Here is a 19336-nt window from a genome sequence, read left to right on the forward strand (position 1 = left end):
TGGGGCCTCAAGGTCCTATTTATCTTGTCATTGTTCTAAAAATTTATGTTTTCTTTGCTAAGATACCATAAAAAGCCATGTTCCAGCCAAATCCTGAAGCCACTCACCTATCAGGGCTGTCATACTTCAAGATGCTTGTGCTAATAGAATTCTTTTTCCCTGCGTCCAATCTGTCTGCTGATAGTCCAATTGTAGGACCATAGTCAGACCACCTAGAGAGTAGTGGGAAAAACAGAATTATCTAAATATTTTTCCTCTCTCTCTCTCTCTCTCTTGGTTTTTTGAGGTAGGGTCTCACTCTAGCTCAGGTTGACCTGGAATTCACTATGTAGTCTCAGGGTGGCTTTGAACTCACAGTGATCCTCTTACCTTGGCCTCCTGAGTGCTGGGCCACTATGCCCAGCGATTTTTCTTTTCTTTATTGATTATTTTGTTTTTGCTTAGAAACTATATTTTGTCATTGCAATTAAATCCAGACTCCAGTTGTCCAAAATGATGATTAACAGATTTTAATCTCTTGAAGTAGCAAACTTTTAAAGAGAAAGCTTCAGGAAAAATGTCTAGCTTCTGAGCCACAGAACTCACTAGAATCCCTAGAGGAATTTATTTATTTTTGTCTTTGACCTATATAGAGTTGGGCTAGAATATTACTGGAGTTGTGAGGGTCAGAGCCTGGGCCCTGGCAACCTGAATAAGATAGATCAGCCACACATACTCCAGAGGCAAATTAAGTAGACAAGAAATAGTGAAGAGCTGAAAAAGGAGATTTATTCACTGTGGCCACATTGGGAATGTGACCAAAGGTGTCCGGTGATTCTCCAACACCCTCAGGATACTGACATGAGGTTTAGGTTTAAATAGAAAGCCTGAGGTATGGCCCTGCCCATCATGGACCCTGTCTTTGCTCCAGTCTGTCCTGACAAGTGTCAGAACTGTGTAGGATCTCTACCTAGGAAATCAATTCACCTCTTGCTGGCACCAGGGTCCTGTCTTTTCCTTTACCCAGCATAAGCTTCCTGGAAAAGTCCACTGTTTCAATTGTTTCAATAGTCTGAAGGCCAAAGGGAGGGACATAAGTGTCTCTTGAGAATTCCTTCCTGCCAGGAAGGAATCAGCTGCATTTCTTGTGAATGCAGATCCCTTTGTGTTTTTTGACCTCTACCACATTTGACTCTTTCTCTTTGTTTAATATATTTATTTATTTATTTGCAAATACACACACACACACACATAGAGAGAGAGAGAGAGAGAGGAGTGAGAATGGGCATGCCAGGGCCTCTTGCTGTTGCAAAGGAACTCCAGATGCATGTGCCACGTTGCACATCTGATTTTACATGGATACTGGGGAATCAACCAGGACCTTCAGGCATTGCAGGCAAGTGCCTTAACCACTGAGCAATCTCTGTAGCCTTGACTCTGACTTTCTCATAAACATTTGGCCTCATTTCCTTCTTGAGGAATTTGATTGGTTTTGCCTTCCTAGGACTCTGCTCTGTGGTTTCCCTAAATTTTTTGTTGTTGTTGTGAAATACTTATTTGCAAGGAGAGAGAGAAAAAAAATGAGAGCACCAAGGCCTTGAGCCACTGCAAATGAACTCCAGATGCATGTGCCATTTTGTGCAACTAGCTTTTATGTGGGTACTGGGGAATCTAGCCTAGGTTGTTAGGCTTTGCAGGCAAGTGCCTTAACCACTGAGCCATCTCTCCAGCCCCTCCCTGAACTTAAAAAAATTTTTTTTGTTACTTTTATTTATTTGAGAGCAACAAACAGAGTGAGAAAGAGGCAGAGAGAGAGAGAGAGAGAGAGAGAGAGAGAGAGAGAGAGAGAGAATGGATGCTCCAGGGCTTCAGCCCTGCAAACGAACTCCAAATGTGTGCGCCCCCTGTGCATCTGGCTAACGTGGGTCCTGGGGAATTGAGCCTTGAACCATGGTCCTTTGACTTCACAGGCAAGCGCTTAACCACTAAGCCATCTCTCCAGCCCTCCCTGAACTTTTGATTACGGGGTTTGTGTCTTACCAGGAGATGTTACAATCTTGAAGCCCAAAGCACCACCTTTGCTCAGTCCATCAGCTATCTATGAACATAGGTAAATTGGCACACCTCCCAGGCCCCTAGCAGGACTTTTCTCTGTAAAATGCATTCTTCCAAGTTTGTGAAAACATAATTGTTCTCTCAGAGTTGCTTAGCACACTTGACCAGGCTTAAAGTTTTTTTTTTTTAATTCACTTTCAGAAAAAAAAGGAGATTTATCATTTTGGTAATAATTTCATTTCATGTACATAATGTATTTTGATTATAATTCCCTCTTATTACTTCCCATCCCCTGACAATTTCCCTTTCCACTGAAACCTGCCTTCTATTTTGATGTTATTTTCCCCTGCTTCATCATTCATGAGGACATGTTGATGGCCCAGTATTGTGCAGGTCTTGTGCATGTAATGACAACTGCTTCCAGGTCATGAATGCAAGGACCACTTGATGTCTGGAAGACAGCATTCCAGAACACTCCTTTCCCATTCTTTGGCTCTTATAGTCTTTGCTCCACTTCTTCAGCAGTTACAAAAGGAGCTCTTCAACCAAACAAGCCATTCCCTCCAGCAAAAGTCCCCTGGCTAACCCTTGCTTACCAGATGCAACAGCAGGGTAGAGTGTCAAGGCAGCTTGTAGTGACATGATCATCTCAGGAAGTTGCTTACTGCAGTCACACTTTCCCGATTTGTCACTTCTATTTTCTTGTGTATGGGTCTGAACAGTAATAAAGGTTGCATAAAGCTTTCTATGACTACCTGAAGTGCAGGTAAACTTCTCTCTCTCTCTTATTTGTTTATTTATTGATTTATTGATAAGAAGAAAGAGAGAGACAGAGAGAGAGAGAGAGGGAGAGAAGAGAAGAGAAGAGAAGAGAAGAGAAGAGAAGAGAAGAGAAGAGAAGAGAAGGGAAGAGGATACAGACAGAATGGGTATGCCTGGGCCACCAGATACACGTGTCATGTGGTCGTTCAATTCATGCGTCCCCCATAAATTCAGGTGTTCTGTATGTTAGGTCCCCTGCTGATAGCAATTTGGGAATTAACATCTCCTGGAGGCAGTGCATTGTTGAAGGTGGGCTTATGGGTATTATAGCCAGCTTCCTCTAGCCAGTGTTTGGCACATTCTCCTGTTGCTGTTCACCTTGTGTGGGCCAGAAGGTAATGCCCACCCTCTGCTCATGCCATCATTTCCCCTTGCCATAATGGAACTTTCCCTCGAGTCTGTAAGCCAAAATAAACCTCTTTTCCCCACAAGCTGCTCTTGGTCAGGTGTTTCCTGCCAGTAATGTGAACCTGACTGCAACATGCCACTTTGTGCATCTGGCTTTATGTGGGTACTGGAGAATCAAAAACAGGTCATTAGGCTTTGCAGGCAAGCCCCTTAACCGCTGAGCCATCGTTCCAGCCCTTCTCTCTTTTTTGCCCCCAGTTGCGTACAGCACTATGATTATCAGTTCATTGTTACACTCTGAGAGGGCACAACGTGTCCTGCGGTTCTAGCCCTCTTTCTTCCCTGGGGTACTTAGTATGGAAACAGTTATTGGTTAGACAGGGAAATGAGCTGATCTACCAAAACAAGGAGGTTTTGTTAGATTTGGGTTGTGGTAGAGATAGCTCATTTCCTACCTCAATTGACATTTTCTTCCTTTTAGGGTGGACATGTGGCTGGGAAGAAAAGCATTCTGTGGAAAGAAGGTGGAATTGCACGTTTGAGGACTCTGAGGCACAGACAGATCCAGCCTGGCTGCACATCTTTAGACCCTTCTGACATGGAGAGCTAACTTTTGGTCTTGTTCATGCTGTTGGGATTTTGGTGTTTTGTTTATCTTTGTAGACAAAATAAGATAGGTTGATTTACATGTTACATTTATTTTAAAACTATGTTTTATTATTTTGTTTGTATGTTCATATGCACATGGCCTTGTGTGTGTGCATGCATGCATGCCCACAAGCTATGTATGTTTTGTGCACATGTGTGTATATGTAGTGGTGGCTGCCATTTTATTCTTTGCAAAATCAGGCCAGTCTGAGATTTAAAGTTTTGGGACTAGTTTCTTGTAATTTTTCTAAATTATTGTAAGAAAAATTATCAATATAAATAGGTTATTACATGTAATATTTTCTCTAAGTAAAACACAGTCACCTGTCACAATATAGGGGAAGACACATAATTATTATTATTATTTTTTTTAATTAGTTTATTTATTTGAGAGCGACAGACACAGAGAGAGAAGGACAGATAGAGGGAGAGAGAGAGAATGGGCGCGCCAGGGCCTCCAGCCTCTGCAAACGAACTCCAGACGCGTGCGCCCCCTTGTGCATCTGGCTAACGTGGGACCTGGGGAACCGAGCCTCGAACAGGGGTCCTTAGGCTTCACAGGCAAGCGTTTAACCACTAAGCCATCTCTCCAGCCCGACACATAATTATTAAGCACAAGCATGTATGACTGGGAGCCCTGCCTAGTGTCATCAGGATCTTGGGGAGCTAGAGGAAGAAGTGTAAGTGGCCAATTTCAGATGCAGCCCTTGAATGGATGGATAGAAGCAAGGCTTAAATTTTCTCCACTGAATGCCTTCCGAATGCATGGGAGACTAAATGGGAAAATTTAGAAGTAATGTCCAATATCACAAGAGTAAGTTGCTATTTGAAAACCCAGGGAGGTGCTTTTTTTTTAAACAATATTTTATTTGTTATTTATTTGAAAGAGAGAGAAAGGGGGCAGAGAAGGGGAAGAGAATGGGCACACTGGTACCTTTAGCCACTGCAAACACATGCCATGAACCACCTTTAATTCCAGCACTTGGAAGGCAGAGGTAGGAGGATTGCTGTGAGTTCAAGACCAGCCTGGGACTACAGAGTTAGTTCCAGGTCAGCCAGGGCTAGAGTGAGATTTCACCTTCAAAACACCAAAAACAAGCAAACAAAACCCAAAAAGCCATACTCCTCTAATCCCACCTGAGTATGATCTCCTTGGACGTGGCCTCATGAAAGGTGTTCACTTGCTTCGCCTTTAGAATGAAATGATGAAAAAATGCAAGAGAATGAAGGAGACTCAGAAGAAAGATAGCTTCCTTTAAGCTGTTTCAGTTAGGGACAAAAGCCCAAAGAGAGAACCCGAAGGTGCCATGGGTCTTGGCAGGAATGGAACGTCTGATACAGATTCATTCACAGCAGCTGCAGCGCCCCCTGCTGCCCACAGTCTAGCACATCATCTCGATGGTTGGCTTTCACTGCTCAGGTAGGCTGGCTTTGGAGGTTTGCCCTTTAAGTTTACAAACCAATCAGGCCTTCCCCTTACATACCTGAAGCTGACCTAAAAACTCATTTTCAATCGACTATAAAGGCTTGTCCATGTACTCTGCTGGGAATAAATTTGTTTGTAAGTTGTGTGAGTGTGTGTGTGTGTGTGTTTATGAAGGAGAGAGAGAGAGAGAGAGGAGAGGGAGAGGGTGAGAGAGGTAGGTAGAGAGAGAGATTGAGAATGGGTGCACCAGGGCCTCCAGCCACTGCAAACTCCAGATGCATGCACCACCATGAGCATCTGGTTTACGTGGGTACTGGAGAATCAAACCTGTATTCTTAGGCTTCACAGGCAAGCGCCTTAACCACTAAGCCATCTCTCCAGCCTGCCATTTTCTTTTTCTTTTTATTTTTTGAGGTAAGGTTTTGCTCTAGCCCAAGCTGACCTAAAATTCACTGTGTAGTCTCAGAGTGGCCTTGAACTTATGGAAATCCTCCCACCTCTGCTGGGATTAAAGGTGTGCACCACCATGCCTAGCTTGTTTGCAAGTTTTATGAAGTGTCAACAATAGTGGTCAGGAAGTTAGAATGAGGCTTGGAAGGAGGAGAATTGAGAATAAGGGGGAGATTAGAGGAGGGATAGTAGACAGGCAAGTGGTAGGACAGAACACAGGGTCTAAGTGAGGGCAAGGGAAATTCCAGGTTAGCTTGGAGTAGAGTAAAACCTTACTTCAAAAACCCCAATAATAATAATAATAATAATCGACAAAAATTGGGCTAGAGAGATGGCTTAGTAGTTGAGGTGCCTACAAAACCAAAGGTTAGATTCTCCAATACCCATATAGAGCCAGATGCACAAGGTGGTGCATGTATCTGGAGTTCATTTGCAGTGTCTAGAGGCCCTGGCATGCTCATTCTCTCTCCTTCTCTATCTGCCTCTTTCTCTCTTAAATAAAAAGTATATTTCAATAAGGCAAATATTGTTTTGTGTTTTTTAAGTTAAATAAAGTAAGACAGACATAGGTTGGGCAGAACTACCCTGCTGGGGTGGAGAAAGCCTGACTCTGAGGCCATGGTTGTTGCAGGTGAATCCCAGTGCCAGAGCTGGGTCAACTCCCTCCCCCCATGCCACCCTCAATGAGCTGTTGGTCAGGGAGGCCATGAGGCCTCCCAAAACAATACAAGCCATTGCCAATGCACTTGCTTACCTACCAGAACGAGCTGGTAAGACCCTCCTGCATGTTAACAAGTCTCTTTTATAGTTGAGCTCTCAGTAGCCTCATTTTCTGCTTTGATAAGTTCTGAGTCTCCTCAGTGTCTGCCATCATCTCCCTGAAGGAGATTTTCAGGGTAGCATGAAAGTAGCACTCAAACGTAATCCACCGTTTCCCGCAGAGACATTTTGACAGTGAATGCTTTATGAATCTCCTGTTTCCTTTTCACCATGGTGACAACAGTCTTGTATGTAGCATCAAGCTTACCTTTGAAATTTATGTAATTTACAGCCAGAATGAGCTTGAAGTGTTTCTTGGTCAAACTTTAGGAACTCTTGTTCCACAAAGAGACTTCACCTGCTCTTCTGTCTTTGTTCTTGTCACCCTCAGGAGGTCATCTTTGTGGTAGATGCCTCACTAAATGCTCTTTTAAAACACTGCTGCATTAATGTCAAATAAAAAACATGATCAAAGCTGGGCATGGTGGCACATATTTTTAATCCCAGCACTTGAGATGCAGAGGTAGGAGGATCGCCATGAGTTTGAGGCCACCCTGAGACTACAGAGTGAATTCCAGGTCAGCCTGAACTAGAGTGAGACCCTACCTTGAAACAACAACAACAAAATGAAAACAACAACAACAACAAAAAAACCAGATCATCCTTCATGATGCTCACAGATTGTTTGGCAATTTCTACACCAGCTGTAGATGTTTGTTTATCAGAACTCTGCATGCGGTTAATCCAAGGCTTGATATTCAGGAAGAAGATAGCCAGAGGCTGATGGGATGGGGGTACCGTCCACACAAGAAGAGAAATCAGAGGATAAGGTCATTCTTCTAGAGAACTTAACTTATTCCTGTTATGGTGTCACCCTACTCTCCCTCATCATAACCCTGGCATCAGTTTCCCCTGGGTTGAAATACGCCCAGCAGGTGATTGGTGTTTGCAGGGTAGAACAGTCATTAGAGAACAGGAAACCCATGCTTGGAAGTCACATACAGAATTAAAAGACACATGCAAGCCTGGGAGAAAATATCTGAAAGTAAAAACCTGGTGAAGATCCTTATTCAGAATATATAATGAATTTACAACAGTTATTTATTTATTTATTTGAGACAGAAGAGGTGGTTAGAGAATGAATGCGCATGGCTGTGCCAGGCTTCTCTGCCCTGTACTTTGTGCACCTGGCTCTGCATGTGCACTAGAATATTGAACCCAGACCAGGCTTTGCAAGCAAGTGTCTTTATTACTTAGCCATCTCTCCAGCTCCTAAAATGAACTTTCACTTATTTATTTTTTCCCAAGGTAGGGTCTCTCTCTAGCTCAGGCTGCCCTGGAATTCACTCTGTATTCTCAGGGTGGCCTCAAACTCACAGCGATCCTCCTACCTCTGTCTTCCCAGTGCTGGGATTAAAGGCATACACCACCACACCTGGCATTTTTTTTTTTTTTTAATTTTTCGAGGTAGGGTCTCACTCTAGCTCAGGCTGACCTGGAATTCACTATGTAGTCTCAGGGTGGCCTTTGAACTCATGGTGATCCTCCTACCTCTGCCTCCTGAGTACTGGGATTAAAGATGTGTGCCACCATGCCCTGCCAAATTGTTGTTTTTTTGAGACAGAATGTCACTATGCAGCTCTGGCTGGCCTGGAACTTGTTATGTAAATCAGTCTGGCCTTGAACTCACAGGGATCCACCTCCCTCTCTTTTTCTAGTGCTGGGATAACAGGTGTAGGCCACCAGTACTGGCCTAAATATCCAATGAATATAAAAACATTAAGAAAATATCTTGGCTGGACATGGTGGTATATGCCTTTAATTCCAGCACTCAGGAGGTTGAGGTCAGAAGATAACTGTAAATTTGAGGCCAACCTGAGACTACATACCATGAAAAGAAAGAAAGAAAGAAAGAAAGAAAGAAAGAAAGAAAGAAAGAAAGAAAATATCCTAGTTTAAGTAAAAAGAAAGAAGCTGGGTGTGATGGTGCGCATCTTTAATGCCAGCATTCAGGAGGCAGAGGTAGGAGGATCGCCATTCACTATGTAGTCTCAGGGTGGCCTTGAATTCATGGTGATCCTTCTACCTCTGCCTCCCAAGTGCTGGGATTACAGGTGTGTGCCACCTTAAGACTATATAGTGAATTCCAGGTCAGCCTGGGCTAGAGTGAGACCCTACCTCAAAAATCAAAAAAAAAAAAAAAAAAAAAAGCTTAAATGTTCAAGGTCATTTTCAATTGCACAGTGAGTTTGAAGGCAGCCTGATATATACACACACATACATATGGCAAAAAACTTGATCAGACCCTTCAGAAACAAGATAGATGAGAACTAAGCACATGAAGAGATTCTCAGCATCCACAGTTACCAGGGATGTATAGATTAAAACTACAGTGAGATTCGCAGCATCTCTACAAGGTAAGCCATGATATTATGTGTTGGTGAAAATGTGGAGGAATCTACTCACGGCAGGAATGTAAAAGAATATATTTGGGATAATAGTTCTAGAATTTCTTAAAAAGTTAAACACATACCTCCTATATGATCCAGTATTTTAATTCCTAGTTATTCACCAAAGAGAAATTAAAAAATACATGTCCATTCAAAGACTTGATCAGACCCTTGACAAACTGATAGGAATTAGTAGTAAACAGCCCCTATTTTGTAGGCAGCAACTTACAGGCCCAAAGAGAATAAACAGATAGTCTGTTTGGTCTGACAGGATGGATGAACACAGAGGTTTTAAGAGAACAGAGTCCAGGAATGAAATCCAGAAAGGCCTGATTCATATTGACCCATCAAAGGGTCAAAATCCTTGACTCATCAGGGCAGCTGCTTCACACAAACCAATCCTTTGCTAATCAGCCTATCAGGAGACCCCTACATACCTTGAAAGTAACCAGGCCAATTTACCCTGACTTTATACTTAATTTATATTCCCAAGGGCATAAATCACTTAGATCCACAAGCCTGAATCTAAGTCAATAGGCAGCTACTTATTGAGGGCTCCCCTCCCAGCCCTTTCTGCTTTGCTTTCACTTGCCTTTCTAATAAACCCTCATCTAGCATGCCCTTCTCCCTCCTGGAGGGAGAAGTGACACTTACAAGACTTAATAACCTTGCAGACCTTGTGAGGCCTCTCTGAGATCACACCAGTGGAGAAAAGGAGGCCCTTGCGCAGGGTAGCTGCCAGGAGGCTGCACGGGGACGCCAGTGACACCGCTCATGTGAGCTCTCACCCATGCTGAGGTGGCTCTTCAGTGAAATAGCTGTTGAAGTCACGTATACTCCTATAACCAGCTGCTCACCAGGGCCCTAAGAAGTCATCACAATGAACCCATTGGTTCACCCAGCTGGACTGGGATGGGCTTGTTTCTTTGGTCTGTCATTGAACAGAAAAAGACTCTAGGAAAAGTCATGCAATAGAAGTTTATTTCAGTCAGTAAACTGAATCCAGTTTGCTGATTCTCCAACATTAGCAGAAGCCTGTTTGTTTCCACAGGGCACTAGTGGCTCCTGGCTGTGGCCTGCCTCAAAGGTCTTTCAACTCCATGATGTCCCTCCATGGAGCTTCTCAACTTTACTAGTTTGAGCCACTTCCCTCTGGTTCCTCCAGACCTAGGTTTTGCTACTTCTTCTTCTTCTTCTTCTTTTTTTAAATATATGTTTTATTTTATTTGCTAGAGAAAGAGGGGGAGAGAGACAGAGAGAGAGAAAGAGAATGGCCATGCCAGGGCCTCCAGCCACTGCAAATGAACTCCAGATACATGCGCCCCCTTGTGCATCTGGCTAATGTGGGTCCTGGGGAATTGAATCTGGGTCCTTTGGCTTTGCAGGCAAACACCTTAACCATTAAGTCATCTCTCCAGCCCTTCTAAAGTATTTTGGCATTCTACTTTTTTTTTCCTGTTACCAAGTTAATAATTTTTTTTATGTGACTCACAATTATGGTTGTTAAATTTGCTCTAGAACAGGACTTCCATGTCTACTTTTTAAATTTTACTTATTGTTTGTTTTTTAATTATTGGGATTTCCATTTCTATCCAAGATAAAAGTAAAAGGGAGAGCTGGGTGCGGTCACACACTCCTTTAATTCCAGCACTTGGGAGGCAGAGGTAGGAGGATTGTCCTGAGTGCAAGACCACCCTGGGAATACAGAGTGAATTCCAGGCCAGCCTGGGCTAGAGTGAGACCCCACCTTGAAAAACCAAAAAAAAAAAAAAAAAGAAAAAAAAAGAAAAGAAAGTTAAAGAAAAGAAAGACACTGGAAATCAATCAGGGAAGGTAACTGATGCCTGAGGGAAGGGAAATCCTTAAGAGTATGTTTAGGCTGCAGTGCAGGGAAGGGAACTCAGTTAGAATCAGAGGTCTTCTAATAGCAATGGAGCTGGGAGTCAGCAGGTGATTGGTGTTTGCAGGGTAGAGCAATCATTACAGAACAGGAAAACCATGCCTGGAAGTCACATACAGAATTAAAAGACACGTGGAAGCCTGGGAGAAAATATCGGACAGTAACTAGCTGGTGAAGATTCTTATTTAGAATATATAATGCACTTAAAATTTATTTATTTATGGGCTGGAGAGATGGCTTAGTGGTTAAGCACTTGCCTGTGAAGCCTACGGACCCCGGTTTGAGGCTTCCTCAGGACCCATGTTAGCCAGGTGCACAAAGGGGCACACATGTCTGGAGTTCATTTGCAGTGACTGAAAGCCCTGGCACATCGATTCTCTCTTTCTGTCTATCTGCCTCTTTCTCTCTGTCTCAAATAAATAAATAAAAATATATTAAAAATATATAAATTTATTTATTTATTTGAGACACAGAGAAAGAGGTGGTTAGAGAATGAATGAGTATGCTGTGTCCACACTTGTCATTCTTGTGAGTTGCTAGACAAGAAACTTGAGCCTCTGGCTTGCCATCAAGTCTGAAGATTCGCAACAGGACTTGAATGGTTATAGTGGTTTTATTTATAGTAAACTAAAGTAGAAATGACCCAAATGTGCCTCTGCAGGCAAATGAATAAATCATTTGTGTGTAAACATGCAATGAAATGCTTCTGAGCAATAAAGAGTGAATTAGTGAAACATATATAGAAAAAGGATTGGAGAAATGACTCAGCAGTTAAGCCATTTGCTGGCAAAACCTAAGGACTCAGATCGATTCCATAGTACCCATGTAAAGCCAGATGCACAAGGTGGTGCATGTGTCTGTAGTTGATTTGCAGTGGCTGGAGGCTCCAGTGTGCCACCCTCTCCCTTGTATCTCTCTGCTTGCAAATAAATAAATAAAATAAATAACAGAAAAATATTGTATAATTATGCTAAGTAAAAGAATCTAGATCTTCCGTGCCTCCACTTACATAAAATTATAGAAAACTCAAAGAACTACAATCTGCAAAGAAATATCAGTAGTTTCCCAGGGTAAGGAGTACTGAGAGGGGCATAAGAGATGGACTGCCAAGGAAATTCTTTGGGGGATAATGGGTATTTTTGTTGTTTTGATCATCATGATGTCTTCACAAGTACATGCCTATGTCAAAATTTGTCAAGTTGTAAAATTTTAAACATATGTAGTTGACTGTACGTAAGTCACAAATCAACCACATTAGAGAATTGAAAAATAATGAATTGGAATGTTGTTAGGATGGTGGTTAGACAAAACTGCAGAAATATTCCTTTTAGTGGTTAACAAATCCACTTCTACCCTATGGCCTTGGCATTTATATTTGAGTATTAGAGAGCTTTGCTCTATGGCAGCAATCCTCATCTTGATGTCTTTGGAGATCTCTTGGTTTTACTTCCTCTGTGAGCCATGTGTAAGTAGACAGGAAAACAATGAGTTCACTGACATAACCCTCAGATGAAGGAGTAAAGGGGTATTAGGATTCCTCCTACATAGCTAGAAGGAGGGGAGGATCCTTCACTTTCTTAGGGGCAGAGATTCTTGGTCATTCCATTATCACATAGAGTAGGGAAATGGGAACAAAAACATGCTTTGCTAAACTTATTTATGCACATGTAGCCCAAGGACATTTAGAGGACAAGCAACATTCTCAGTGTATACTTGCAGCTTCTGGAGAGAGGAAGCTTCTGAAGAGTGCTGAAAATAGGATCAGTGAAGGCAAAACAAAGGAATGCACATTACTCTGCATGGCATGATCTCACACTTCTGTGTATCAGAAGGCTTTTTATAATCAGGGCCACTTCCACAAAGAATTGTCAAAGCCTTCCTGGCAGGATTCTTTTTTTTTTTTAATTTTTTTTTTGTTCATTTTTATTTATTTATTTGACAGTAAGAGAGAGAGAGAGAGAGAGAGAGAGAGAGAGAATGGGCATGCCATGGCCTCCAGCCACTGCAAACGAACTCCAGACGTGTGCGCCCCCTTGTGCATCTGGCTAACGTGGGTCCTGGGGAATAGAGCCTTGAACCGGGGTCCTCAGGCTTCACAGGCAAGCGCTTAACGGCTAAGCCATCTCTCCAGCCCCCTGGCAGGATTCTTAAAGACCTAAAGGAGAATTTGTTGTGTGATTCAAGACCCTTGGAGACAGTAAGAAGCAAGGATCATTGCCTCTCCTGTTTTCCATTACCATATACAGTGGTTATTAGTATGGCAGATGCTGTGTGTGTGTGTGTGTGTGTGTGTGTGTGTGTGTGTGTGTGTGTGTGTACAGAGCAAAGGAGAGACACCACCTTTAGTAGCACCTTGACACACAAAGATGTGCTGGAAATTCAGGGATCAAAGATGCTGTAGTAAAGCCAGGTAGAGTGGTACACCCCTGGAATCCCAACACTGGTGAGGCTGAGACTGGAAGATAGTAAGTTTGAGACCAGCCTGGGCTACATTATGAGACATTGTTTCAAAACCCTCAAGGAATAAAATGCTGTAGCATTAGTTATTGTGACAAAAGCAAGTAAAGATAAGAAGGGTTTATTCTGGTTTAAGGTTTGAGGGTACAGTCCATAGTGGGGAAAGCCAAGTGACAGGAGCTTGAGGTGGGTGGCTGGTCATTGTGTCTGCAGTCAGAGGAGTACTGTGTTCCTCTCTCTCAGACAGGGTCACACGTGCTTCACACCGTAGCTGATGATCTTGAAATTCTGATGCTCCTCCCTCCACCTCCTAAGAGCTGAGGTTACAGGTGGGCATCACCACACCTAGTCTATGTGGTATTGAGGTTGGAACCCATGACTCTGTGCATGCTGGGTAAGCACTCTACCATGGGCTACAACCCCAGCCCTTACCTTCATTTTAATTATTTTTACTTTATTACCTGTGTGCAGGTGCGTGTGAGTACAGGTACATGTGTGCCACAATACACATGTGGTCAAAGGACAACTTTCAGGTTGGTCATCACCTGCCCACCTCATATGAAGCAGTTTCTTGCTCTAGATGCTCATTGTTGTTCTTTGCTGGGCTCACTGTGAGCTTTTGGGAAACTCCTGTCTCTGCCTCCCATCTGGGATTACAGAAACCTACTAAGGCTTCTGGCTTTTTGCATGAAGTCTGGGGATTAAAGTCCAATATGTGAGCAGTGAACACTTCATCCATTGGCTGTCTTCCTAGTTCTCATCTATTTTTATTCAGCCTTAACCCATGGAATGGTGTCACTCACATTCAGGGTGAGCCTTCCCACGTCATCAAATCTCTCTAAATAACTTCACAGACATGCTCAGTGGTGTCTCCTAGGTGGTTCAAATCCCATGAAAGCCAGGCATGGTAGTACACATGTTTAATACCAGCACTTGGGAGGATCACTGTGAGTTTGAGGATAGCCTGGGTTTCATAGTGAGTTCCAGGTCAGGTCAGCCTGAAGAGTGAGACTCTGCCTCATACCGTCCACCTAGAAAACAAACGAACCAACAAAAATATGTGCAAATTCCACCAACGTGACAATCAAGATTGACCGTCACTACTAGCAGGTAAGCGCTGGCACTTTTCATGAGTACTTTTAGCCCCATCATCAAGACAGTAGTGGAGTGGGGGGAGGAAAGAATGGCCAGACATCTTGTATGAAGTCACACACCTCATAAAGTTTGGATCAGGCCTAGGAACCAAACACTGGCTTTCTGATTTCAAAGTTTATTTTCTTTCCTTGATACCACTATAACCCAATAGCTTAAATAAAGTTTGGGTTTGGAATGGATAGTTGGAAAGAAAGAAGTACACAGCTGAATGCCACAGTGTGGCGTGCAGAGTGTGTCACACAGCATAGGAAGTCTTAGTTAAGAGAAATCACAAATCCATAGCAGTGTTAGCAGAGCATTGTAACCAAGTATTTATTAAAAGCCAGTGGTGCACCAGGCACAGTTGTTACCAGTAGGTTAACAAATACAAATGGTGTAACCAATTCACTTATTATCTCATCTGATTAAACAAAATACATTTCATAGAAATGATTATAAAATGCATTGCAGATAGAAACATTTTATACTTATAGATCTTATGGTACCCTAAGTAATTATTAATAAAATCCCGCCAACCTATACTGTAAATAGTTAGCAAACCACCAGTTATTTCTTTATTTTAGTCAGCAAGGGAGAAAGACATAAAATTATCATGCTGAAATAAGTTTTAGCATCCAGTACAGATATCCTGTTTGAAAACTATTAATGCAGTCCACCTGCAACCTTAAAGATTCAGTGTTTTTCATCTTGTATTAAATCAGTACCATAACTTTTGGCTTAAAGATTAGTTTTGGTTTCAGAGTGAGTTGAATCTAGTATTTCAGTTTCATGACTCATCCATTCTTGAGGTGGGTGAGAATCTATTCAATTAAATAGTTCAATTCGCTTTACCTGGAATTCTCCCAAAATCAAATGGGGAAATTAAGATACATAGATGGCACAAATCTAAACATAACAGCAGAAGGCCAAAACGGAGGACCCCCCCCCCCCAATATAGGTGTTACTTGTTTGAAGTAACACTATTCAGGGACATTTACTACCTTTCTGGAGGCTCATGGGTAAATCTTTAATGGACCACTTGAGTTTATTGGCATATGATGTACCCCTTAGTCTGAAGGTGGCCAAGATGGATGTGAGGCGGTAAGTGGCTGTGGAGAAGACTGAAGAGCATGGAGTGTTTACTGACACAATCATGAGACAGGGTGTCTCCAGGGCCTTGCACAGACCTCCCGAGATGGGTCTCTTTCCTCAGACAGCAGTAGCAGCAGCAAAAATTTCTTCAGGGAGACCAGGTCAACTTTTATTGCACGAGCAGCAAAACCATTTCCTTTCCTTTTCCTGAGCTGGAGACCGCCAACCGCAAACACGCTGGCCGGCAGGGCGCCACGGCCCCGCAGAGCGCCGTCGCCTGCTTCGGGGACACGAGGTGTGGCGTTGCCCGCTGCCCTCTGCAGGGCGCTCAGTCGCCATTGTCAAGCAGCTTTTGTAAGTTGTTTTGTATCTTGAAGTAATAAACGAGAAGTTCTTGTTGTTAATTAAACTGGATTATCTTATGGGTATATTTGCTATGACCTGGAAAATGTTCAAGATTTTTCCATCTAAAGCTGGGCATGGTGACACATACCTCTGATCCCAGCACTCCGGAGGCAGAGGCAGAGGCAGGAGGATTGCCGGGAGCTTGAGGCCACCCTCCTGAGACTATATATGAATCCCAGGTCAGCCTGGGCTAGAATGAAACCCAACCTTAAAAAAAAAATGCTTTTCAAGGACTACAATCTACTTAAAACGAAAAAGCAGAAGAAGGTATAGAAGATGAATATATCAACACAGACCCAGAGAAAGGAAATGAATGGAAGACAAAGCAGGGAGAAGTGAGCTGGGGAGGAACATCTTCACAGAACCAGTCCTACGGTTCTTATCACAAGCCATAAGTCATGATGCACAATATTCACTCAAAGAGTGGCTTTCACAGGCTGGAGGGATGGCTTAGCCGTTAAGGCGTTTGCCTGCAAAGCCAAAGAACTCAGGTTTGATTCCCCAGAACCCACATAAGACAGATGCACAAGGTGGCCCAAGTGTCTGTAGTTCGTTTGCAGTGGCTGGAGGTCCTGGTGCACCCATTCTCTCTCTCTCTCTCTAACTCTGCCTCTTTTTCTTTAGCTCTCTCAAATAAATAAATAAAAAAAAAATAATAAAAAAAGACTTGATTTTCAGAGAGACAGGAATCACCCATGTCATATGTTTGGGCTTAAGACTACATTCCAGTGTTAGACATTAAAAATTCTTCCACAGTGCCGGGAGTGGTGGTGCAGGCCTTTAATCCCTTTACTCGGGAGGCAGAGGTAGGAAGATAGCTGTGAGTTTGAGGCCACACTGAGACTCCATAGTGATATCCAGGTCAGCCTGGGATAGAGTGAGACCCTACCAGGAAAAACCAAAAAAAAAAAAAAAAAAAAAAAATTCTCCCACAAAATGTTGACTAAATGAATCCTAAAGAATTCAGAGTAGGAATACTAAACAGCAAATATTGTGATGGGAGTAGAGAACCACATGGATCACAAGAAAGAAAATGAACTCCAGATGCATGTACCACCTAGTGTCTGGCTTACATGGGATGGGTACTGGGGAATCAAGCCTTGAACCAGAATCCTTAGGCTTCACAAGCAAGCGCTTAACTGCTAAGCCATCTCTCCAGTCCTTCTTTTTTTTTAAAAAAATTATTTATTATTTTGAGAGAGAGAAGAGATAAAGAGGAAGAGAGAGAGGAAAAAATGGTCATGAAAGGGCCTCTTGCTTCTGAAAATAAACTTCAGAAGCATGCACCACTTTTTGCACCTGGCTTTATGTGGATACTGGGAACTTAGACCTGGGTCAGCAGGCTTTACAAGCAAGTATCTTCAACTACTGAGTCGTATCCCTGAAATTATCATTTCAGAAAGGGGGAAAATTAGTGTTTATCGCATGCCTTCTCTAGACTGTTTTGGATTTTAAAGAGAAGTTTCCAGTTAGTCCATAGGTACAGTGATTCAATGTGAATGATCTGTTGTGGCTTGGTTAAGAACAGTAATTTGGAAACTCCTCAGAAATCACTAGTGTTGGAAAGTGACAGTGAGGTGTTAGGCACTAAGTGAGACATCTCTACCATACCCTTCAAGGCTCAGGGACGATTACAAAAGAGGTGGTAGAGAGAAGCCAAAGGATGGGAGGAGTGCTTTGCATCACTGTCTTCTAGACACAAAGTGGCCATGGTATTCACAACAGTGGCTGATGCTACCTACACAAGACCTGCATAAGTAACAGGAAAAATGAGACATCAAAATAGAAGAGAGACTAGTTGGAAAAAAGAAGGGATTCAGTGGAGGGGAAAGGGTGAGTCGTGGGAGGGGGTTATGATCATGGTATATAGCTTATATATATGAAAGTTGTCAATAAAAAGTTAAAAAACAACAATTAAATGACAGATAACATTGGGTATAGGACCACAAAGATAATTTGCTTATTTGCATTTTCCATTTCTTCTCATAATGGCACAGTCAGGTCATGGTATCAAATAGTGGACACTGTGATAGTAATTCTAACCAACACTTAATTTTTCCACTCTAAATCTTTCTTCAAGGATTAGGATAAAAACAAAGTAGTTATAAGATACTTAAAGGAAATATAAGACTGGTTAATTAAGTTTAATTTTTAGTTATTTCTGGCTTAGTTATCTTCTCCTTAGCCACCCAGGAGAAGATATTTTTAGAGGCAAAGGTGTACTAATGGACTTATCCGCAAAGCTTAAGCTGAATTCTGAGAAGCAGTAAAGAAGAGAGCTCATTCCTTCCCTCCCTCCCTCATTTAGCGCTTAAACCTAGGCCCTCTCACACGCTAAAAACACACTCTACCCCTGGCTACCCTCCAGTCCCATGTACAGGGCTTCTAAGTATAATAATTGGACAGAGCTGCACTCTGTGGTCAGGCCAGCCGCTGGGCTCTAGTTCACTCTCTAATGTTCTGCCATGAGTTCCAACATCAGTGTCACTTACCAACAATCTTATGATATGGAGAAATATATTCACCCATGGACACCAAAGATGACCAACCAGATCGTTATTTTTTTAAAAATGAGATTAAAATTCTTCCACTTTTACTATGCTCTCCCCTGGGTTGCTCATTTAGGCTGCTTGCTGCAGACTGAAAGTGTCTGTAACTTTTGGCCCATGTGACTGACAGGAACTACTATGACTGCTCCTGCACACAGGAAAGAAAGAAATCACCTTTTCTAATTTCACTATGTTAGCTGTAAGCTCTTGGCACAGGACCTCCACATTTAATTGTACTTGTGATCCCAGACCAGATGGTTCTGTCTGTCTGTAAGAACAAAGAAAAATATTATGGTCAAAGAAAGAAGTGAAATGAACATATTTTAAATTAAACAGAAAACTAGGATATAATAGAAGACATGAGCATGCCTCTTGTACATATCACAGGGGCCCTGGAGTATTTCATAAGTCCAGATTGGATGTTTAGGGGACAAATCCTAAAAGCTTAGCTGGAAATCTCTTCATCTATTTTTGTTCAAGTGGATGAGTTTTGCCTTGGCTGCACACAAAAAAAGTCAGACAACTATTCTCAAACACATGGTTTCTTAACCCCTTTGTTCAGCTCCGAACATCCTTTCTATCCCACCACAGCAGACACTTTCAAAATTACTGCTCTTCTCACTTATACACATGGTCTTTGATGAGAGGAATCAATTACACTAGAATTTTTAAAAAGATGGGGAATTTCTTCTGAAGCATGACTATTTTTTTTTTTAAGTTCCTTCCTTGGAGCTTACCACACAAATATACCTTGCTGTATCATTTGACTGCTTATTATGGCACCGGCTCCTATACTGCAATCTTGTACCTGGTAACATAGAAACTTTGGAGAGACACACTAAAGTACATTTCCTGAAGACAG

General features: G+C 42.4%; 1 protein-coding gene and 1 long non-coding RNA gene across 4 annotated transcripts in view; one reads left to right on the forward strand and one right to left on the reverse strand.

Annotated features, from left to right (window-relative positions):
- The first annotated feature begins 1897 nt into the window (after window positions 1-1897).
- LOC123453754 lies at window positions 1898-4149 on the forward strand. Its single transcript, XR_006632954.1, has 2 exons — window positions 1898-2089; window positions 3686-4149. It is a non-coding gene; the product is annotated as an uncharacterized LOC123453754 (long non-coding RNA).
- A 10587-nt stretch (window positions 4150-14736) lies between these two features.
- Gramd2b (GRAM domain containing 2B) overlaps window positions 14737-19336 on the reverse strand; it is a 136515-nt gene continuing 131915 nt past the window's right edge. For all 3 annotated transcript variants that reach the window (XM_004669182.2, XM_045131542.1, XM_045131541.1), the window contains exons 13-14: window positions 18649-18742; window positions 14737-15890 (exon numbers count right to left, since the gene is read on the reverse strand). In XM_004669182.2, the coding sequence (XP_004669239.1) occupies window positions 15849-15890; window positions 18649-18742 (136 nt within the window). In that variant the 3' untranslated portion in view covers window positions 14737-15848. The remainder of the gene's footprint in view (window positions 15891-18648; window positions 18743-19336) is intronic.

The sequence above is a fragment of the Jaculus jaculus genome, chromosome 12 (assembly GCF_020740685.1).
Source record: "Jaculus jaculus isolate mJacJac1 chromosome 12, mJacJac1.mat.Y.cur, whole genome shotgun sequence".
Classification (NCBI taxonomy): Eukaryota; Metazoa; Chordata; class Mammalia; order Rodentia; family Dipodidae; genus Jaculus; species Jaculus jaculus.